Source organism: Macrobrachium nipponense, chromosome 38 (genome assembly GCF_015104395.2).
Source record: "Macrobrachium nipponense isolate FS-2020 chromosome 38, ASM1510439v2, whole genome shotgun sequence".
Lineage (NCBI taxonomy): Eukaryota > Metazoa > Arthropoda > Malacostraca > Decapoda > Palaemonidae > Macrobrachium > Macrobrachium nipponense.
This window is the reverse complement of record NC_061098.1, coordinates 20,329,165-20,354,027: the sequence shown is the minus strand read 5'-3', so window position 1 is coordinate 20,354,027 and position 24,863 is coordinate 20,329,165. Positions and strand designations below refer to the sequence as shown.

Genomic DNA, 24,863 nt, shown 5'->3' with positions numbered 1-24,863 from the left:
AGTCATCAAAGCATCTATTTTGCAAGGATATTATTTTATCAATTAATCTATGCTAAGAACACATTACTGAATATGCTAATGTAGTACTACAGGATTTGTATATATGGCATAACTTAGTTGAGTTACCAGTATTTGAGTGTGATGGGCCACAACCATCTAGGCTACTTATAGAAAGTATTTCAATTTGCTGTAGTTCTTATATTATAGAACATTTATTATATTTCCGAAACTCTTTGTGAAAATAAATTATGTGAGATGAAATGCAGTGAAATGTGTGCATCGGTGAGGTATAAAGTATGCAGATGTTGCAAAACCTTATACTATTACCGTATTATTTAGTGTGTCAAATTATTTGGTGATAGTCTAAATTTGGACCTTGGTCAGATCGGTCACGTCTTAAAAAACTACAACCCCCCCCCCAACCACCCCCCCCCGCCATCCCACCCGCACCCCCAACCCCACCCTCCGGCTCACGTTTTGCTCACTTACTCCGCCTCTATTCATGGCTTCGGCTACTAATATCCAACACACCTTGTTGGTATTCCCTCTCCAAGCTATTCAAGAAACCCACCACTTTCGATATCTCCTGTTCATTAGTCTTTTGAATAGCCATGTTTTTATTTTTTGTAAGAAAATAATTGTAAACATTTGGAAAATATAATAGTGTACGAAATACTGTCATCTGTATATTATTTTACCTTCCAAAAAACATCCATCAGAACAATCTCATAATAACTGTGAGACACTGAAATCCCAAACATGAGGAGGTGCCGGATAGAAGGATATTTATAACAAGGTTGGGGTTAAAGGTGGTGGGGGACAGGTGACATTGGGTGACCTTAATTTAAGTCTTGACGGGCTTATCAACATTTATAAGTTAATGATAGTCATACCTTTCATGATAGCAGTAATATCAACGATTCTAAGTTGCCATCACGACTGGCACATAGCTTTAAATTAAGGTCACCCATGTCACCTGTCCCCCATCACCTTTAACCCCCAACTTTTTATAAATATCCTTTTATCCCTGCACCTCCTTATGTTCGGTTTCAATGTCTTACAGTTAGTATGAGATTGTTGTGATGGATGTTTTTTTTGGAAGGTATATATATATTATATATATATATATATATATATATATATATATATATATATATATATTTATATACAGGGTGGGACAAAAGTAGGCCTCACAGTTACTTCATGAACTGTTTCTCATTCAAAGTACTCTTCAATAGAAAATAATACTGTGCCATTAATACATGCTACTTATTTTTATCCTTTTTCATGTCACTCATTCTTAAATATGCCACTTATTCCTGTCTGAAAATTTTTATGCGTTTAATAAATTATTTTTTATTCTGTTTTTTAACTGTGAGGCTACTTTTGGCCCACCCTGTATATATAACTGTTAATTTGATACTTTATCCTTTTTCTTTTTTAATAAGTGGGTCTGCTTCTGCATTTCCCTTTGGATGCGTTGAATTTCAAGTCAATGGCTCCTGTGGACTTTTTCCATATCAATAGCTTTCATCTCTCTCTCTCTCCTCTCGTCTCTCTCTCTCTCTCTCTCTCTCCGTGTGTACTTTATGCACACAAATACAAAACAAATACACACAAATATATATATATATATATATATATATATATATATATATATATATATATATATATATATATATATATATACATACGTATGTATTTGTGTTGTATTTATGTGCACATAGCACACACGGAGAGAGAGAGAGAGAGAGAGAGAGAGAGAGAGAGAGAGAGATAGAGCAGGAAAGAGGGAGACAGTACACCTTGCAAAAAAGTAGGCGCAACTGCACTCGTAACCTGAATGCAGAAGAAACTTTTGTCATTTTAAAATTGGTAATCTGAGGCCGTACGAGAATAAAACGACCCCTTTAAACAAATCCGAGATCACTTCCAGTTCATACCTGATTATTGCAACATGCAAGGGGAATTCTGCAAGGGACGAGTCTAGCAAGCACAAGTTATGCCGTCGTTAAAGCCAGGACATCGGGTGGAATTATTATTCTGTTTTAACTCGATGTGGTTCATCGCACTTGCTGATGAAGTCAGGGTTTGGTGACGGGAACGGGGCGGGCGAATGGTCAGTTCTCTCTGGTAACATCCCGTTTTCTTTATTAAATTGAGCAGGATAAACTAAAGAGTTTAGCGGGGAAACCTTCAAACGCCCGTGCTCCACTATAGAACACGACAAAGTCGGTCGGATGGGCATGTTCCCAAAGGATAAAAAGGAAAAATATCGGCCATGTAAGCAGTTATGTACCTAGCTTGTTTCATGGCTATTCATACACATATGATGGGCGGCACAGATGCACTTCCCAGTTATAGGTAATTCTCCTTGGGTATAAGTTATTCCTAAGGTATAGTATATAGTGAATTCGATATTGAATATATATATATATATATATATAATATATATATATATAAATGTATATGCTATATACATATATATATATATATATATATATATATATATATATATATATATTTGGTGTGTGTGTGTGTACACTTACATACCAATAATCTCTCTTTGAACTCATATAGGTACGCCCAGAAATGTGATTAAAGGTATTGGCTTATTTTTAGCCATTGTTGGGCATAGATAAAACTAACCTAACCATGTAAGTGACTTAGTCTACCAACGGAATACGCAATAGATAAATAAAACTTATAGCAGCCACGGAAATAAGAATATATAACAGTGGAGTGTGAAATAAGTCCAATAAGTGAATGATTTACTTTTAGAACACTTAGAAATCCACTTTAGCAAGCAACTCTCCTGCTCAGAGCTTTCATCCAAGTAGCCAAACTGCGAATTCACGATCAAATACTTAACGAATTGCCACTGACAAGTAAATCATAAAAACTATAAATTAGATTACTATATGTATTAATTATAATTTACTTAAACAAATTGTTACGTGTGATCATAACATAGTAAAGCGCCGTAGGAGGGTAGTGTCGTCAGTGCCTCTCACGGGGTGCACTGTAGGCGTTACTAAAGGTTCTTTACAGCGTCCCTGCAGTCCCTAGCTGCAACCCCTTTCATTCCTTGTACTGTACATCCATTCATATTGTCTTTCTTTCATCTTGCTATCCACTCTCTCTTAAAAAAAATTTCATAATGCAACCGCGAGATTTTCCTCATATCACAACTTTGTAACATTTTGCTCTCCATTTTCCTTCCAGCGTTGAATGGCCTCATAGGGCCCAGCGCTTGGCCTTCTGGCTAAATTGCGAATTTTCTCTATCCACAGAATATTAAAATGAATATCACAAAGACCAGAGTAAACGTAAAAGGTTGCAAAAAGGCGCGTGGACAGGATTTTTCTGCAGTATACCAGATTGCCCTTGCAAGTTTTGTAGCATACGGTATATTTTATACCCATTTTCTGTGCGGAGTACAAAGCGTGAGATGAGCCGGTCTAATAAGAGATGCTATCGTACCCTAGTCACAAACAACTCAACAGGGGTTTAGTGCCGTCACGTGGTGCACTGTAGTCATTACTTGAGGAGCTTTGCATCGTAACCTTCGACCCATATCTGCAACGTCTTTCGTTCCTGTTACTATACCTTCGTTTATATTCTCTTTCTTCCTCTTTAACATTTCAGCTTCTCTAACAGTTATTTCATAGTGCAACCGCGAGTTTTTTCCCTCCTGTTACTCCTGTCAAACCATCATACTATCATTTTCCCTTTCGGTGCTGAATAACCTCATAGTTCCTAGCGCTGGGCATTTGGCCTAACGTCTATATTCTATTCTATTCTAACAACTTACCAGTTGATTGTACTGAACTGTATGGACGTGTGTACGTGTATTACGCAAACATAACACATTGTGATATAGACTAACATTATGTACACTTAAGATCATACAGCTCTCTCTCTCTCTCTCTCTCTCTCTCTCTCTCTCTCTCTCTCTCTCTCTCTCTCTCATTTACCTTACAGAATGTTTTCTGCATACCTGTAAAATAATCTTAGCTAGGAGTTGCCAATAAAAATAAAATATTAAAAGTGTTGCCGATGCTCCTGTTTGCTCTGTCACCCATATATTTTGACGACTACTATGAGATTCACGGTCTCTGTAACACGGTTTTTTGGACTTTGCTCCTTGTCAAAGCATCGGATGTAGCTGAAAGTTGACATATGTATATTGTACAACCACACACAAATTTTGTCAGCATTATCAATAACCTAAACCCGATAGTTTTAATTATTATAGAGTAAAAATGATCTAGCCGACGCCATGGCCAATGATTACGAGCCAAGAGTCGAAAAACATTCATTACGTAAGCAAGGTAAACAAACACCTTTAGACTAAATGTTGCCCTACCCATCCACTAGACAGAAATGCCATCGGCTCTGAAACCCAAAGACTTTATGAATGGCGGAACGATACATAGATGCGGGTGGGGTATCAGTGCTACCGTAGTAATACTAATGTAGCAGTAGTGCCGCAACAGTATAGCAGTAATATACATGAATTAAACGTTTAGACCAACTGCTGGGATCCTTGAGGATCATTTAGCACTTCTTACAACTACTCGAGAAATTAGTTTTTATAGCAAGAAGTTAAATTTTCTAATCCAACAATGCCCATGGTAGCCTTCAGTGTTATCCTGAATTATAACGAGGCGAAAGTGGGTGGAGCCTCATGAAGTCACCATTCTGACGATAATTATTGGTGAAGGTTTAAAGCCAATATACGGCACCGGCTATTTTTTTCAGTAAATAGGTAGATAGCCAATAAATAAAAATTGCTTGACATTGGATATAGCAGTTATCAAATCAAGCTTGTCTACTATGTTTTTGGTAATTACCAAATATTCCCTACATCTTGTCAATCTGATTGTGACTTATAAAGTAGACTGTAATTTCTTTGGAAACTTATTTTGGGAGTTAGACTAATAATCGATGTATTTTTGTATTTATTAACATATTTTGTTGGTTTGTTCATTATGACAATTATCAGTGGGGAGGTTCCAGAGTTCATAAAGGTGTACTGCTTTGCTTGTATTTAAATTTGTATGTCATTGTTGCCAGAGGTTTAGCCTTCGTTACGTATAGCCAATCATCCATCGAGAAAGAGGGAAGAAATGATGTCATAAGCTACGTAACGAGTGCGTTCGAAACCTTTTCTCTGAGTAGGTTGGCCCGTCTTCAAAAAAGGTCACTTTTACATTATAAGTACCAAATTTGTTCAACCTACGTAGTGCAGAATACACTCAAAATTTATGTGTTGATATAATATGTATTCTGAATAAGCGTTATATTTATGAAATGCATAGATAAAAAGTTATTGCGAAAAAACCGTGTTACAGAGGCCCTGAATCTCATAGTAGTACCATACGAAAGTGTTTTAATATGTACCAAATTGGATACCTAATTGGACATTTTGCTGTGGTTGGTTGAAGGATAGAAATCATATTACCATAAAAGAGAAGAAATCTATTATGCTTGCTCTGTGCACCCAACTTGCTCTCAGCAGGATGAGCGGGTGCTCAGTTAAAGTGAGGAAAGCTTTCTCCCCAGCTGGTGATATACCACTCCCCTGTTTAATAATGGATGCTATCCATGCAGAAATTGATAGCGGCTGAGGAGCATGACTTTTAAAGTTACTAAATCTTGGGAAACCTATCCATCATCCCGTGAGGACACCTAACTGCTTTTAGAGTGTCCTTAAGACAGAAGGACTCGGGTTGCTTGATAAGGTTTTCGTAAGTTAATTCCTCCAACTTGCCTACCAAGTCATTTTCGTGCAAAAAACGGTAAAGCAGTCCAGTTTCATCAGCGTAATAGATTTGGCAAAACTGCTAAACAAAAATGCTTGTTGACCAGTTGTAAGTACTTGTTTATTTCCAACCATTTCTTCATTTCTGTAGTTTCTCCTACCAAGTACATATGGGAGTTATATCCTGTAGAAGCTTTTTGCACATGTAGAACAAATTGAACTTTTTTTGTATTGAGCAACATTTATTTTAATTTGAAATTGATTTATTTTCTTTTGAAGTCCGTCTTTTTTTGATTTGAAGTCCATCTTTTTAAATTTGATTTTCACCTTTTTTAATTTCAATTTGGTCTTTTTAATTTTATCTTAATCTTTTTTAATTCGGAATTGACCCTTTTATAATTTGAGGGTAAAAAGCGGTATTTTCATGACTGCAGATAGATATATATATATATAATATATATATATATATATATATATATACTATATATATATATATATATATATATATTATATATATATGGAGAGAGAAAGAGAGGATTTCTTTTGCCTATGATTCAGCACTCTAAAACACCAATGAAAGTATGCACAAACCTGTTCTGTTGAACCTGTGAAGACGCGCGAAGGCATAACTGATCTCCCGAAGTCGATGTGGTCTCGGCACAATGATGCTAAAAATAGGAGTGGCATACCGAATGGTTCCGTCCAGTTAAACCATCTCTGAGTCTATCTAAACAGCTTGTCAGCTGTCTTGCCATATTATGTCTGTCGAATTCCGTCTCAGGCCACAGTATTTTGAGATGTATCATTCAAAATTAGATTAAAATTATCCGGTCATGTAGGAGTATTCCCAACTGGGATTCAAAAAGGTTATTCATGGCCTCCCACTTCCATAACAATTCAAAATAAGCCTTTTAACCAGACAATAGAATTACATTTGGTTATATATACATGAATATATGTAGTATTATATATATATTATATATATATAATATATATATATATAGTATATATATTATATATATAACTGAATCACGAAAGTTTGGAACGTGATAAATGCATAAATAAAGGTACTTTCTTTCGTGGCTTAAACCTTTATATATATATATATATATATATATATATATATATATATATATATATATGTATATATATATATATATATATATATATATGATATATATAATATATATATATATATATATATATATATATGGGGATACAATCCACAATGAAGTAAAATCCTCCTTGTAGTTTAAAATATATATACTTGTACAGGATTAAAGCTTTCGACCATCAACTGTGGTCTTGTTCACATTTTAGTGAACAAGACCACAGTTGATGGTCGAAAGCTTTAATCCTGTACAAGAATATATATTTTAAACTACAAGAGGATTTTACTTCATTGTGGATTGTATCCTCATTTACTTAGAGGTACGACATAGTACCTGGCTTTTGCATATATATATATATATATATATATATATATATATATATATATATATATATGTATATATGTATATATATATATATGATATATATAATATATATATATATATATATATATATATATATATGAGTGTTTGTGTGTGTATAAGATCACAATATATATGGAGAAAGAGATGAGAATTTTCAACTAGGATTCAGCGCTTTAACAAATATATTTGTCTGTGTGTGTTTTGTTTAAGGACAGGTTTCCGGAGAGAATGTTGAAGGTCAAGTATTGTCAAGCACACACCTACGTGTAATACATTCTGTGGGTAACTGAGTGGTATGCGTCTCCCTCCCTCCCTCCCTCCCTCGTCCCGCCCTTCTTTCTCTTTGCTGCTTGTTCTGCTTCCTCTTGACGTCAGCTCTACTTCTCTGAGAGGGGCAACCAAGGTTTACCCGGGAGTTTACGCGAGTATGAGGCCTCCGCCTTGCAACAAACCTGTTCAAGCATAAACGAACCGAGTATTATGGAGAGTAAGAAAAATAAAAGAAAATAACACGTTCCTGATAAGGACATGAAATGACCGTGGCCTGGATTGCAATGACAAATGATGATAATCTAAAATCAAATGATGAGGATAAAAGCGACGAGATTTCGTAGTATGCAACCTCATACATGAGGACAGGTCGACTCATTTTACGCAGTGGCTGTAAAGACATTCATCTCTGTCACAATGTTCCTTACATGAACGTATAATTCTCGTCAATTTCTTTGGTCTCTCTCTCTCTCTCTCTCTCTCTCTCTCTCTCTCTCTCTCTCTCTCTCTTTCTTTTATATATTTTTCCTTATGTAAGTGTGCCTTAATTATTCACTCTGGCCTCTAATGAATTTCATGGTTCATTTCCGTCCTGTTAGACCTACTGATCCTCTAACATTGACCGACATTCAGGAATCATTTAAGAAATTGGTTACATCCATACAGTTCTGCAGTTGGTTCAGGCAACATCTTTTATCCGAAGATCGATTTGCTTATTGGTTTTCCCTCTATTTTGACTTTCTTCTCATAAGACTTTCCCCTCAAAGTACCTACTCAGATTTACCCCAAGTTTTCATTACGTTTCGTCTTTTCCTTCTGCTAAGCAACTGTATCTTAGCCCTCAGTTCTTAAAAGCTACTGAGGCTAGAAGGCTGCAAATACGTATGATGATCATCCACCCTCCAATCATCAAACTTACCAAATTGCAGACCTCTAGCCTCAATAGTTTTTATTTTATTTAAGGTTAAGATTACACATAATCGTGCTTCTGGCAACGGTATAGGATAGGCCATCATCCGGCAATAGTTGAATTTTCATAGGGAGCGGCTCATACAGTATTATACCGAGACCACCGAAGGATGGATCTGTTTTCGATATCAATGATTATACACTGTAGCGGCTGTGTACAGAAAACGTGATTGCGCCGAAGTTTTTGCTTCTTTCTATCTTGCTTACTTATTTTATTCCATCTCCCTCTTTACCTATAAGAACATAGTACACTCAAGCCAGTCTTGTTAACCAAAGTCCATCAGTTTCTTCTTCCTCTGTATCTTTAACGCTAGTTTATTTTCTATCCCCTTGCTCTTTTGTGATATGCTTAGTTCATTCCTATGGATTCCAACTGTTGTTTTCTCTTAAAAAAAAAATCGGGTACAGATTCCGACCGTGACTGAAAATTTTACCTTTTACCATCAGCCATTTCCATTCCCATACCACATTTACTACAACAAATCATGTTCCTTGTCATGTATAGTTTCATCTGTGCACATCCTTGAACATTTCCACTTGTTTTCTACAGTCCTGAAACGAGATGTAACTGAAACAAGATGTAACAAGAACCCGAAGTAATCAGCAAAGAATACTCGAATAAAACTTATGCAGTAATTCAATCTAAAGTAATTTCCTGGTTTCTTTTCAATCATGAAGCTTTCATGATTGTGGCACGGGGTTTTTAGGGCTTTTTGAGCATTAGAAAATACGGCAGCAAATCCACATATCTGGAAAACATTGCCTAAAAGGCCCCATACACTGAACGTTTATATGAACGATTGTCTGTATGAGCTTGTCTGGATGCAAAAATGGGCGGAGTTTCGTGTCTGAACGATCTCAGCGGGAAGTTGTCACAACCAGGTTGTTGGCTTGCGACTTAAGTCTGTCATACGCACGTCGTTTCAATGTATGTGTTTGTCTGTCGATATAATGCTATCGCGCGCGTCTCTTCTAGAGATGACGCCATGTCTTCTCGAGACAAAATCTTATGTTCAGACTGAAATCGGTGCGGAGATCGTTCATACTGTATGAATAGTGTGTGTGTCGATAACGACAATCGTTCAGACAGTCGTTCATACAATCGTTCAGTGTATGGGGCCTTTTAATAAGACCATCGTTATAAAATATCCAACTCGCTCGTCTTTCATAAGCTGTCTCAGCTGCAAAGGCACGTTGGAACACACACGAAAGCTCCTGTTATTATCATAAAAATATATATTTATAAACAACTTGGGATCTTTTAACCATACCGAAAACGAGCAAAAAAATGCGCCGAAGTTTCTAAGGCGCAATCTAGTTTTCTGAACATCGTATAATCAAGACCACCGAAAATACATCTATCTTTCGGTGGTCTCGGTATATTGCTGAATGAGCCGCGGCCCACGAAACTCTCAGCCGGCCGTGGTGGCCTGTGTTGCTGCGTTGCCAGAAGCACGATCAGGGCTAACTTTAACATTAAATAGAATGAAAGCTACTGAGGCTAGAGGGCTGCAATTTCGTATGTTCGATGATTGGAGGTGGATGATCAACACACCAATTTGCAGCTCTGTAGCCTCGGTACATTTTAAGATCTGTGGGGCGGACAGAAAAAGTCATCTCAATAGTTTTCTATTACAGAAAACTAAAAGCACGATAAAGCGCCTCAGCGGCGTGGTTGGTATGGTATTAGCATCCACCTCGGTGGTTCGCGGGTTCGATTCTCTGCCATTCCATTGAGGAGTGAGAGATGTGTATTTCTGGTGATAGAAATTCACTCTCGACGTGGTTCGGAAGTCACGTCAAGCCGTTGGTCCCGTTGCTGAATAACCACTGGTTCCATGCAACGTAAAAGCACCATACAAACAAACAACAATAAAAGCACGATACGGTGATATTTGTGCAGCAGAGGGATTTCGTCCTCTGTATAATGTACAACTGCGAAATTGTCTTGCTGGCAGTTCTGCTGATTCTGATGCAGTCAGTTTGACGAGTGGCTGGTGTGTGAGTTTCGAACTTAATATGGACCATTGCTCATATTTCTTTCTTTGCATGATCCCGTACGTGTATATTTACCCGTTCTTAGTTTTTCTTTGTAGTTTATTGATATAATTTCTCTTAATTACGACCATGTACATGATCGTTGTATTGTGGTTATATTTACTGTTGTTAGTGTTTCCTTTCGTTTTGTGTTTATTGATTTCATTTCTCTTAATTAGGTCCCTTTACATGATCGTGTATGTGTATATTTACCTGTTCTTAGTTTTTGTTTGTAGTTTAGTTTATTGATTTAATTTCTTTTAATTAGGTTTGCCGTGTTCCTGGTGTCTTAATGAAAATCGCTCACCTGTTGGTTTCCAGGGTTTCCTCATCCGTATCCTGAATGCAATGTTCTCAACCGGCGCACTAGTTTCCAGCGTTCAATCGCCCAAGAAAAAGTGGAATCGCCGATGTCGCAATGTGTTACTCTTGAGGCGAGCGAGAGAGTCTGTCGGCGAGCAGGAGCTCGAAGTTTTTCTAGGATGGGGAATTTTTCATTTATTTATATTTTTTTTTTGGAATCATAGGCATGCATGCATGTCACTGTGTAAAGCAGGACACGTGGTAGATAGTTTTTTTTTTTAATTCATAGGCATGCATGCATGTCACTGTAAAGCAGGACACGTGGTAGATAGTTTTTTTTTCTTTTTTTTGGGTGAGGGTGCATATTTTATACTCCTTTCATATTCTCTTTCTCCCATCTTAGTATCCACCCTCTCCTAACACTTGATTCACAGTGCAATTTCGATAGGTTTTCGTCCAGTTACACCTTTCAAACCTTTGCTTTCAATTTCCGTTTCGGCGCTGAATAACCTCATAGGTCCAAGCTCTTGGCCTTCATTCTACATTCAATTCAGTTCTGTAATGAGTCTTTGCTTCGTTTTCTACTAAGGTCGGTTACGGTTTCCTCAGCATAAGAAGAGTTGAGAGCGCCTCAGTGGCGTGATCGGTATGGTCTTTGCCTGCCACCTCAGTGGCCGCGATTTCAATTCTCGGGCATTCCATTGAGGGGTTAGATATATGTATTTCTGATGATAGAAGTTCACTCTCGACGTGGTTCGGAAGTCACGTAAAGCCGTTGGTCCCGTTGCTGAATAACCACTGGTTCCACGCAACGTAAAAACAACATACAAACAAGGAAAAAAAAAAAAAAAAAAAAAAAAAAAAAAAAAAAAAAAAAAAAAAAAAAAAAACGGAAACGCTGAATGTTAAGTCTAGCGTGACATGGAACCATTTTGAACCATTTCAAGATAGCACTCGAAGAAATAGCCCTCTGATAACAGTCATTTGAAAGGGAAATGAAAAATGCAGCTATAAACAATATTTTATTCAACTAGCGTCAACGTATGAACACGGATTGATAAATAATCAGGAAAATAACAAAATACGGAATAAATATGAGCCATCTAAGGCGACTACACTTTGATTATCACAGTCTAATTGTGTCGACGAAGACCAAACTAGTTTCCCATCGAGGTTCAGGATTTCATCTCCTGTGGTTAGTTTCCTGCTCCTGATCTCGGTCTTTGATCAGAGATTAAGACTTATTGACCCTTCAGGTATCTTGATTGATTTCCTCATCCCCGTTGTAATGATTAATGAGTGAATGATGACAGTGGTGATATCTGTGCAATAATGCATAAATAGTTTAATTCTCTTCTATGATGTGATGTAAAATATTTTAGTGTCTAAGGTAGCATCGGTTTTGTTGGGCGTGTTGATTGCATTTGTCACGTAGTCTACGTTCTTACCGTAATCGTATCATGACTAGTGGATCTTACAAAAAACTAAGTACAATAGAACATCACATTTACTGGCGTTTTGTTCGGTCGTGATTTTTCTAAAATACGATTTATATATTATAGACACACACGTATGGTTGTATGGTTGTGGACTTGTAGATTACTGGGTCAGGCGATCGTTAACATTAGAAATCCATTAGCCACCAACGATGTCTGCACAACGAAAATCCGTTTCGGGCTTGTATCAGGTGACGTTAACGCGTGACCGGAATGTCAATATACGATGATGTGATCACGAATTTGTGTTTTGGTCTGATCATTCTTTCTGAAGCGAAGATGACTTGAAATCAGTTTTGATAATGTTGTTGCAACACATTTCTGATCATCTGAGTCATAGCGAAGTTCGTTATGACGTCATAGTTTTTAGGTCTGACTCAGGTTCTGAATATGTCACTAATTTGGTAACTGTTGAAAGTCATCAGATATTTGGCAACTGTCCGATTTCAGGCAAAGATGAGATGTGCAATAAAAAAAATAATCGTTGGTGCCATTTACGCTTATACCATCGCTGGTTTTAGATTGTAAAAATGAATAAGGTTACATGAAGAAGTAAAGCCCACTCGTCCTGGTAACGTTAACTTGCTTTCTCCGTAACTCGAAAATTTAAGAAATCAATAGTTACACAGATTTACTGGATTAGCAATGGCTTCCACGATGTTGGCGTACACCTTTTCTTTTTTCATCCTTCGTTCTTCTACTTCTGGAGGCGGGGCCGGCTCGGCGTCGGAACAGGCCGTTGGAAAAACCAGCTTCCCGTTGAAAGACGTAGGAGAACTCGGTGCAAGAACCTTATTCTGGTGTTTTTGGGATATTCTGAAGACGGGTATAATATCTGTTTTGCTGTCGGGCTCTGAGCTGAAGGCGAAGTCGACAGGCTTCGATCCTATGGACGAAGAAGTGACCCCTGAGGAATGCTTGACGTCACAGGATGCTGGACGTTCGCGGAAAAGGGTGTAATATGAAGGAAGGTCGGATTTGACGGCATCCTCGTAGCAGGGAAGGGCGTCAACCTGCGGAGAAAGAAGAAGAAAAAAAAATTAATGAAACCAAATTTATAAAGTTTTGTCATTTAAATTCTTGTTTCGTGTTCATCGGATTTTTCAAGGATCTGTGTTGGCACAAAGCAGGTTTAATTGCTATTTTAAACACGCATGCACACACATACATACAGAATATATATACATATATATATATATATTATATATAGTATATATATATATAATATATAATATATATATACACATATATCTAATAAAAGGAGCCTATGAAAACGCCAAAATATAGAGAGAAAATACTATATTTCAGAGACTGCTGGCTCTCTCTGAAGAGAGAGTCAGCAGTCTCTGAAATATAGTATTTTCCCTCTATGTTTTGGCGTTTTTATGAGCTCCTTTTATGAGATGGAATTCTGTTGTAACAACATTTTTACCACATATATATATATGTGTGTGTGTGTGTGTGTGTGTGTGTGTGTGTATTGTTACGTGCATATGCAGGTGTATGTATGTTCGGGCTTGCGTTTAAATAATATCTGAGTCTGTAGCTTACAAGGATGTGTCAAAAGTAAATATAAACTTGGAAAATCACGTCCACTTATAATTATATACTACGCCATATTACTGCAAAAAGTTACTTAAAAGTAAATCTAGGTATTTCTAATAAAGTCGTTATTTCTGCGCTGAATTAGAATAATCCCGAAGAGAACTTGCATGTGCAAGCACATAAAAAAGACAAGAGGTATTTGCTGTTGCTTGCCGGCTTTGCTGACGCAGCTACCATACCTGAAGGCATATTGTAACTGACTGTGCAAAATTGACGCGTTCGCATGCAGCGTGTGGGCATATCTTGTGTATGAAGTTATAAACTATAAATATGCACCACACGAACACACACACACGTGCACAAACCATATATATTCTTTTATGAATGTATGTATGTATACTCGTATACTGTATGTATAGGTTATTCTTAAACAAACGAGTATCATACACTTTTCCGTTACAACATACACAGGCCCTAAGATGTGGTGTGTTATTATTATTCTCTGTAATACGTGATACCTATACATACATTATTATTATAAAAGTAGTTTAACCAAATCAGCTCAGTGGTCTAGTTAAATTACTTTTATAATAATAATAATAATAATAAATAAAATAATAATAATAATAATAATAATGTATGTATGAATAGGTATCACGTATCACAGAGAATAATAATAACATGCCACGTCTTAGGGCCTGAGTGTATGTTGTAACGGAAAGGTTTATGATACTCGTTTCTTTAAGAATAACCCCGTTGGGGGTTAGTGCCGTTAGTGTACATCGTGCGGTGCATTGTAGGCATTATTTAAGGTCCTTTTCAGCGTCCCTTCGGCCCCTAGCTGCAACCGCTTTCGTTTCTTTTACTGTACCGCCTTTCATATTCTCTTTCTTCCATCTTACTTTCCACCCTCTCTTAACAACTGTGAGGTTTTACTCCTGTTACACCTTTCAAACCTTTTACTGTCAATTTCCGTTTCAGCGCCGAATGACCCCAAAGGTCCCAGTGCTTGGCCTTTGGCCTAAATTATATATTCAGCTCAATTTAAGGAGAAAATGCTCGTTGTTTTGGTACGTAGAGAGACTGGCACTATATGCAAGCATGGGAAGGACAACATAAGTAATTGTCTGGATTACCTGAAAAGTTAAATTTGAATGTTGTAGGAAAGAGTAAATGGTGATGGAAAATAGTTTGGGTAGTTATGTGTTATTAACAGTAGATGGAAAAGGAAGCAGATGACTGTAACGAAGAGAATTGGATTGGCTAAGGGTATATTTGATCATTATTATCCAGAGGCAAAAATGAAGGTAAGCAAAAGTTTAATTAAGAGAAGGCAGTTGTGGAGGTGTGGCTGTGAATGGAATAAAAGCAAGTAAGTTTGATGAAAAGGTAGTAAGAAGAGACTAGGAAGAGAAAATGGTCGGAGATAAGGTAGGGTAGGGTCAAAGATGCGTAATGGGAGATGTCATTAAGGATTATATAGAATTTCAAAATGAGGTCAAAGTGTCAGCAGGGGATGTTTGTGGCAATAGGAAAATAGGAAGAAAAAATAAAGGGAAAATTGATTATACGACAAATGCAGGGTTTATCAGGATAATGAAAATGATTTGAGGTGCAACTGCATGAGAAAGCAAGCGAAATAATAAAGTAGGCAATGATATCATAGGAGTGAATAAGTGCAGGAGCGATTGGAAGAATAGAAAGTTGTTCTATGGGGAATATTAATGTAGAGAAATGTTAATTGAATAAAGGGATTTCAAAGTAAAAGATACAAATGGAGAAGTGCTGTCTGAAATGCAAGCAGTCGTTTTGATGGATTTTTTTTTGAAGCAGTCATGTTGATGGATTTTTTGTGTGTGGATCATGGAACATGGATAAAATGATGAAACTACAGTGGAAAGGATGAGATTTAAGTTTGAGAGCGCAGGTGGAGGTGATTATTGAAGACTTTCAGAAGATTTATTACAAGAAAGATTCTGTGGTAGGTGGCAAAATGTGACTGGTTATATACTGTGAACGTGTAAGGTATGAGAAAATTGCTGAGAAGTGAAATTGTTCCTTGATAAAAAGGTAAGGGTAATAAAGGAGACTATAAAACTTATGGATATAGTAATGTTACTTCCTATACAGGGTAAGGTGCATGATAGGATTTGGTGGGAGAATGGAGAAATTAGCCTAACGGTGGAAAGATTGGTAGAGGAAGAACCGTGTGGGTGGAAACATGGAAGAGGGTTTTGTGAAGTTTTGCGAGAAGTTTGTAGTATGGGGGGGGAGGGGGCGGGAGGCTGTATGTGGACCTATGAAAATTGATAAGCACATTGTGGAGGGCACTTTATTTTTATGGAACGAGTAAGTTGTTGAGAGCGATTAAAAAAGTTATCATGTGGGAAGTGAAGCATGTGTCGAAATACTCAAATGGGAGAGGACAGGTATTATTTAAAAAATTTCCTTTAATAGGAATTTACGTTAAAAAAAAAAAAAATAAAAAAAAAAAAATAATGGGAGACCCAGACAGCAGGTACGAAATACTTCACAATTCACCAACAAAAAAATTCCTTTGGGATGCCCATAAGACTCTTGCGAAATATCTCACCACAATTGTGCTGTCTCATTTAATAGTCCAGGCAAAGTGGCTGCTAGAACCATTTCAAAGCATTCAAGAATGAAGGTTAAGAAAATAGTAAGAAGAATAAAAAAGGGTCGTCCATCACCAGGGTAAACACATGTTCTTTCGTAATTTTCTATTAATCGTGACATACAGCATTCAGAGGCTCTTGAGAGAGAGAGAGAGAGAGAGAGAGAGAGGAGAGAGACGATGAGAAGGAGAGAGAGAGAGAGAGAGCATAAAAAACAATTCTTGAACTTTTGTTCTACCTCGGGGAGAGAGAGAGAGAGAGAGAGAGAGAGAGAGAGAACAAAAAAGCCATAAGAATAATTTTTTTGGACTTTATTCCTACCTCGGGGAGAGAGAGAGCAATATAAACAATTATCGAACTTTTTTGGTTCTACCTGGGAGAGAGAGGAGAAGAGAGAGAGAGACGAGAGAGAGCGCATATAAACAATTGATCGAACTTTTTGTATCTACCTCTGGAGAAGAGAGAGAGAGAGAGAAGGTAGAGAGAGAGAGAGAGAGAGAGCATAAAAACAATTCTTGAACTTTTGTTCTACCTCGGGGTGAGAGAGAGAGAGAGAGAGAGAGAGAGAGAGAGAGAGAGAGAGAGAGAACAAAGCATATGAATAATTTTTGGACTTTTGTTCTACCTCGGGGAGAGAGAGAGAGAGAGAGAGAGAGAGAGAGAGAGAGAGAGAGAGAGAACACAAAGCATAGGAACAATTCTTGGATTTCCGTGCTACCACACGTAGTATGCATGACCATGTTTAGTGGATTTCCTTCAAGTTTTCAAGATGCTGCAGATGGTAGATTTACCTCACAAGATCTTTGTGTCAAAGGCTCTTTGGAAGATGAATATGGGAATCTAATATAACTTTCCATTAACTGAACCGCCTAATCCAGAAAGTAGACAACCATATGTATGCCACATATATACATATACATGCATGCAAAAACTACACACACCACAACACACACACACACACCACACATATATATATATATATATAATATATCTATATATGTATATATATATAATAATATATAAATTATATCATATAATATATTATATTACATAAAACAAATATATCGTTCAAGCTACAAATGTCCTTAGCTGATATACTAAATTCAACTTTACCTCCCAAATTGATATATTTTCATATATGTATCCTGAAGGGAATATGATATATCGTCCCCCATGGGATCGACACAACCGTCCAAGTGGAGCGGGACGAAATCAGACAGTCAGCTTGAAATTTGAAATATATAAATGGGATCAACGCTGTTGGGTCGATGTGATAATTATCCATATACCATACATACATATATATAAAGTATGGTGACGTGTGATAAGCAAATAACTTGTTAATGTGAGTATAATTACCAATAAATATATGTTTTATATATATATAATATATATATATATATATATATATATATTATATATATATATATACACACACACACACATATATTATATATATATATTATATATATATATATATAATATATATGTGTGTGTGTGTGTGTGTGTGTGTGTGGTGTGTGTGTGTACATCAATGTAGTGCTAAAGAATCAGTCTCCTCTCTGCCACCAGGAAAATGGTACACAATTTCATGTGTTTGCATATAGCTATGAACCACTCTGTACTTATGGTGACAGGTTAAAAAGCCACTGTATTATTCTTTCATTTTAAGTGTGTGAATTACTCCTCATCTACCTTCAGTTAATGGCCTTTGTAAGCTTAAGTTGTAACATGTCCCTTAATCGTACAACTTCCTATGCGATTTAAACTCTTGCATTAGTTTACTCCTGCTAAATCGGTTTCTCTGTTGTCGGTAAAGCTAATCTGTAAATCATTTGTTAGAAGCATATTAGTATCATTACGCTTTTATTTTGTAGTCATGACTCTATTTTCCTTCTAGATGTTCTTTTTGTCTGTTCATCTGTTTCTGAAGAGCGAAGTTAAATAAAGGATATTTAGTTTTGTCTATTCAGGTTGCGAGATTGTGGATTCTCCTTCAACGCATATTTTACATTATGTGGCCTTTTCCTTTCCATATCAAGCAAAATTAACTCGAAGTTATGTTATCATGTTGACCTGTAGATGTTATAACATTTGGCAAAGCTTATAAAATACGATAAGCTTGATGTATTCATCAACATTATTAACAGTATCGGCAGTGGAAATCAACGGTTATCTATATATACCTTTTGACCTTTAACCAGTCAAAGCTGGTATCTTCAGCTGAGCATGAAGGGCGTTTTCGAACAGGGTATTATTCTCGTGTTCAATATTTTATGGGTGTATATATATATATATATATCTATAGATATATATATATATATATATATTATATACATACATACATACATATATATTTATATCATAGACGGTGACCTAGAATTAGTGACAGTAATAATAAAAACGACAGTGAATAGTAAAATAGTTTTTATTCTTGAGACGAAGCCTATAAATAAAAAATTACATCTGGATATTTCATAAAATAGTTCACCTTACTTGAAAATGGAATTAACGCAGTTATGGCTTAGTGTTCGCATTACCACTATCAATTTCATAGTGCTAATGGAATAACGTTTTTTGAACCATGAAAAAAAAAAAAAATATCGGTATCTGTTGTGGAATTACGACGTGTGCACATCCCAAACATCGAGAAGGCTTTGGGGCGACTTTGAGTTTTTGAATATGCAGTCAATGACTGGTCAAATGCGCCTCACGCGTCATGGAGGGATAATTGCGTCATCGAAGCATCATTGCGTCACGGGCGCTTTCCACGATGCATGAGGGAGAGGATTGGGCGAATCCACAAATCATGTAACCCTTTGGTTTTTCCGGGAGTTAATAAGTAGTACCAAGCTTTGCTGTAAAGTGCCTGTTTAAAATCAAGTCTTTGCATTGATCAGCATCATTTAACAGCGTCACACTGCACTGTTGTTTATGTTTTGGAGACAATATTGCCTTCTGGTCTCTCGATTTTTATAAAGCGTTAAGCATCGTATTCACAAAGTTTTTAGCGATACAATTTTCACTAGATATTCGAATTAGATCATTAGCCTTTTTAATCACAAGTGATTATAAAGACCACAGGTTACTTTTAATCGCTAAATAAATTGATTCTTGAGAGTTCAATTTTAAGATGCTAATCCTCCACAGACAAACGACCTTCGAGATAGCTCGGACAAACGTGCTTTCAAGCAGACTGATTATAGCAGTAAATTAGAAGAAAGCTGATAGTCAAATGGCCTTTTAAAAAACCGCGCAATATAAATCAATTATTGCTTTTTTTTACAAGTTAAGCTTTAGTTGAAAGGACAACTAATTGAGTCTCATTTTATGCCTAACTTCAGTTAAGACATCGTAAGCGTAACTTGCGTAAAAACACACACATATATATATGTATATATATATATAGTATATATATATATATATATATCTATATATATATATATATATATTTTTATAAATAAAGATAATGGGCCATAACACACTATTTGAGCGATGCAACCATATGTTTCGGCCACTTCCTTCTGTGCCCCTATTCAGTGGTCAACTATGGGCAGATGATTATGTTACAAGAGTAGCTAGCATCTGTACGTGTCGCAGTATGCAGGTGACCGTTGACCTGGTGTTTTATGGGCATTTCATCTTCATATTATACTTTACTATTACAGTAAAAGACATTCATATATATATATATATAGAATATATATATATATATTTATATATTATGATGATGGTGTGTTGTTGTGTGTGTATATATATAGTATATATTGTGTGTGTTGGTGTATATAGATATATATATTATATATATATATTATATATATGTATTAATATACTATAAATATTATAATATGTAATATATAAATATATATTATATATATTATAGTATACTATTATTATATTATTATATATATTATATTATATCGATCATTAATATCCATATACATATATATTTTATTATTTATATATATTTATTTATATATATATATATATTATATATCTATATATATATATATATATATATATATGCGCGCGTGTGTGTGTGTGTGTAAATTCACGATATCTGCATGTATATATATATATATATATGTATATATATACATGCATGTGTGTGTGTGTAAATTCACGATATCTGCATGTGTAGGTGTCCACTGTACAGGAGAAAGAAGCATAGTGTGATTGGGTTCAGACTTATGTGTCTGGAAGAAGCCGGCACAATTATTGAAGGCAGTAGGCACGAATACCCATACCCACAAAATCACGCATACACATTCACAATGAATTGCAGATGGTTTCTTATCTTTATGGGAACTGATATATTTACATGAAGTGACAAGAGGTGTAGTAAAAATATTTGAATATTTTAATGAAGGAGAATCGCAGGAGAAACTAGTTTTCTTCATTGAAAATTCTCGATAAAATTAATCCCGGCGGTACCGTTGGTTTCCGAATGAATAAGAATATTTCAATGTAAAATCTGTCATTTTTCATTTTTTTTCTTTTTCAAATTAGCGGTTCCATTTGTGTCTGTAAAATTTCCGGTTTTCATAAGATGCAATTCTTCATATGACGCACTAAGCACGGGTCTTTGAGGCGAATACCAGGTTACAGTGAAGTTCTTTTCCTGTTTTATCTGCCCCCGTTCCATTTACAAACATATGCATCATTTTTTTCCTGTTTCAGAGGCACATTTCTTTTGTGATCACTGCACGTTGCCTAAAATTATATAGAACTTGAGAAAAAATAATGGCATGCCCAAAATAATGGCTTACTGAGACAAGACGTCATTCTGTTTCCCATGATTTCTCTGACCGCCGACCTTCCCACAGCCCACCTGTCATTTCCGAAAAGGTATTGGGAACGTCACAAACTCCTGCTATCTCTTCAACTGACTCTTGATGAAGCAATTGAGATAATTATATGTTCTTCATTGATTTCAAGCGTCCGCATGAAAAGATTGTTTTAGTAGTGAAAACCATAACTCTTTAAAGAACTACATCAAATCCAGGCAAGAAACCGGTTCCTGTTACGCAGTCAGAGATGCACAACAAGGAATGACTGGAAGGACGAGGCAGAGATTCACAACAAGGAGTGGCTGGAAGGACGAGGCGAGAACGGACGATGGACGGGAGGACGAATGCAGAGATACAACAAGGAATGACTGGAAGGACGAAGCAGAGATTCACAACAAGGAATGACTGGAAGGACGAGGTATGACTGGAAGGATGAGGCGCCCTTTCCAGCCGTCATTGAAAACGAGGGCGTGAGAGAAAGACGTCTGAGTCCCAGAAGTAGGAATCGGGTGAAACACATTCCAACTCACCTGCTCTTGTGGAGAAGACGGGGGGATCTTCGTGAATATGCGGCACCAGACGTGCGAGCTAACGAACACGAGATAGAGAAAGCCCAGCAGAAGCGCCGCTGCTAGTCCTATGATATCGAATTGGTACAGCGTTACGATAGCCACTATTACTGGGCCAATCCCGGCCACCGCCATTATCAAAGTACTTTTCCACTTCATTGCGGAGGCAGTGTGAGATGTCGGATATGAACAAAATCACAGAAAAAGATCGCACTGAAAACGAAACTTTCACTCGCGACTAATGAACCAAGTGGGCGGTTGCACTCACGCGAAGGCTGAAGGACCACTAACGCTTACTAGGTTAGCCAGGGCATCAGAGGTTCCTAGACTCGGCTGAGTCCAGGCGAGTGTGTTCAGTGACAGTGAGGTCACGAGAGTTTTGTTATGAGGGGTAGAATCAAGAAGGGAGGGAACAACCAACTATCTCACTGCTGGCCGCGGAGTCGATGCAGCCGGGTTGCACAAGAGCCCGCCCGCTCAAAACCTGTTCCCGGCCGCCCCAGTATAAGCCCCATCGCCTTCGGTAAGGGGTGGGCGGGAAAGTTCGTTTCAAACGTTCGCACCGGAGGTGCAAGAATCGTCATCGCAGATCGTTGCCTTATAGTTTTTTTTCTTCTTTTAAACAGCGTTTACTTTAAACATTGTTTAAAGTAAAAATAAAAACTCCCAAAGTCGTCTAATATAAATAAGTACTTTAGAAGTGACAAAAAAAAAAGAAGCTGAGTCATGCAACTATTCTTACCTTTGTTTCGTGCCTTTGAAAAAGCAGTGATGCCAACAGCAGGTCACGGCGGGAAAATTCCCGTTGAAGAAACGGGCATACGGAAGGTCGGTGTTACCGTGAGTGAACTCTCCAATTATCAGGTATATAAATTTTTGGGTAACGATGTAAGTTGGCAGTAATGAGAATAACAGTCTTATTTCCTCAACCAACACCGTTGTAGTCGGAAATTATTGATTGCATTTGTATAATTCTAGAATTTCTTGGGCGAGTCGAAATACCGGGAAAGTAATAGCATACGTATGAGAAAGGAAATTTTTTTACCGGCGTGATACGTATAGATGTTTATGAAAATACCAAGAAGGTTGCATCACTATTCAATAGAAAACTCTTTCTTAAGTTAGATGAAACCGAAGTAATAAAAAATAATGATTTTTAGTCAAGTTATTCTTATATTAAATTCATTCAAGTAGTCTTTTCCAGAACCCAACGTAATTGATCGTTATTTTGTGTTATGATTGGCGCTCAATCGGAGAGTATGCCTGCAAACTACTTTGTTGTTGTTCTTGTTGGGGGAGGGCTGTAGTAGGAAAGGTCTATGGAAGAGCCTAACACGGTCTGAATAAGGTGTTTCGCATTGAGTTAAGGATCCAGGAATTTTAGGATAGGATATTTATGATGTATTTGTTAGAATGAAAATGTAAGAAAATAAATAATATGAATGTTAAACAGTACATAAGACCTATTTCTAATGAAATATAGCGTATTTATTTAAATTTTTGTAAGTGAAGCAAACCTCTATTTGACGGTAGATATTAGCACGTTTTAATTTACGTTAAAAGATAGGAATATAATGTTAACAACTTATGCGTGAGGGGTGAAAATCTTGCACGGGTCTCCTCTTGGTAAATCAGTGTTGTTGGTTGTAAATTCGTGGTATGGTTGGTGAATCAGTGTTGTTGGTAGATTCTTTCTCTAACATCTTACTTTCCACCCTCTCTTAACAAATAACTCATAATGCAACTGCGAGGTTTTACTTGAGTTACACACTTTTACTGTCAGTTTCCGTTTCAGCGTTGAATGACCTTATTGACCCTAGTGCGTGCTTGGCATTACGCCAAAAATCTATATCCATTTCAGTTCGATTCTCGGGCATTCCACTGAGGGGTCAGAGATGTGTATTTCTGGTGATAGAAGTTCACTCTCGACGTGGTTCGGAAGTCACGTAAAGCCGTTGGTACCTTTGCTGAATAACCACTGGTTCCATGCAACGCAAAAACACCATGCAAACAAACAAACATCAATTCAATATATGCCAGAGAGTAAAGCAAATCTATCAATTCAATATATGCCAGAGAGTAAAGCAAATCTAGCGAAATACATTTCGTAGCTCGTACAGTGATCTTGATCTCAAAGATTCTTGTTCCACTTTGAATATGTTATATTCTCTACACAGAGGGAAAGTGACGAATAAAGTGTTTGTTCACTTAAACGTCACGCTAGTGGTACAGAAGAATTGGAAACCTGTCTTAAGAAGGTGTCCCAATTCTCATGTGAACAACGGAAAGGTGAAAGTAAAGGCTGATTTGTTGTAGAAATGCTTCCGGAATTATCAAAACAGTATCCAGGGAATCCACAGAAATAACAGTTGAAGTGAAACAATGGCTGTATAAGATTATGAAAGATAGCCTTCGTTAATTTTGGAGTTAATTGATCCTTACGGTAATCAAGAATTTTCTCTCTGATTTTCCTAATGTTTACGTTGAGGAAATTGTGATGGCAAAACTACAGGTTACCTCGACCATGAGGATATTGCGTAGGATTGTATCCTTCTTGGACTCTGAGCTGAGGATGGGATTTGTTTGGCCTTCGTAGCAGACGTTGACAAGACCTGGCCGCAGTTATGTAGTTGACCGTGACTGCTTAACTGGCGGCTCTATTCTGGCTTTTGATGGGCATGCATGAACAATGCCCTGTCTATAAATATCTCTCTCTCTCTATCTCACTCTCTCTTTTCTCTCTCTCTCTCTCTCTCTGTATATATATATATATATATATATATATATATATATATATATATATAATAATATATATATATATATATATATATATATATATATATATATATATATATATATGTGTGTGTGTGTGTGTGTGTGTGTGTGTGTGTGTATTATATGTGTGTATATATACACATAAAGGGAGGTTAAAATATTAAAGATTGTCACGTTTTCTCTAAAAGTATTCATTATTGTGAACAATTCTCTACATATAATACACTGGAA

The 24,863-nt window shown here is 36.7% G+C and overlaps 2 protein-coding genes across 2 annotated transcripts in view; one reads left to right on the top strand and one right to left on the bottom strand.

Annotated features, from left to right (window-relative positions):
• The window catches only part of LOC135209698 (protein inscuteable homolog), a 481,335-nt gene that overhangs the window by 54,044 nt on the left and 402,428 nt on the right, over window positions 1-24,863 (top strand). The gene's annotated exons all lie outside the window — the stretch shown is intronic.
• On the bottom strand, window positions 11,831-22,333 carry LOC135209697 (uncharacterized). The gene is made up of 2 exons (XM_064242457.1): window positions 21,819-22,333; window positions 11,831-13,330 (listed from the first exon to the last, which is right to left on the bottom strand). The coding sequence occupies exons 1-2, from the start codon at window positions 22,014-22,016 to the stop codon at window positions 12,932-12,934; spliced, it is 597 nt and encodes a 198-aa protein (XP_064098527.1). The 5' UTR covers window positions 22,017-22,333; the 3' UTR covers window positions 11,831-12,931.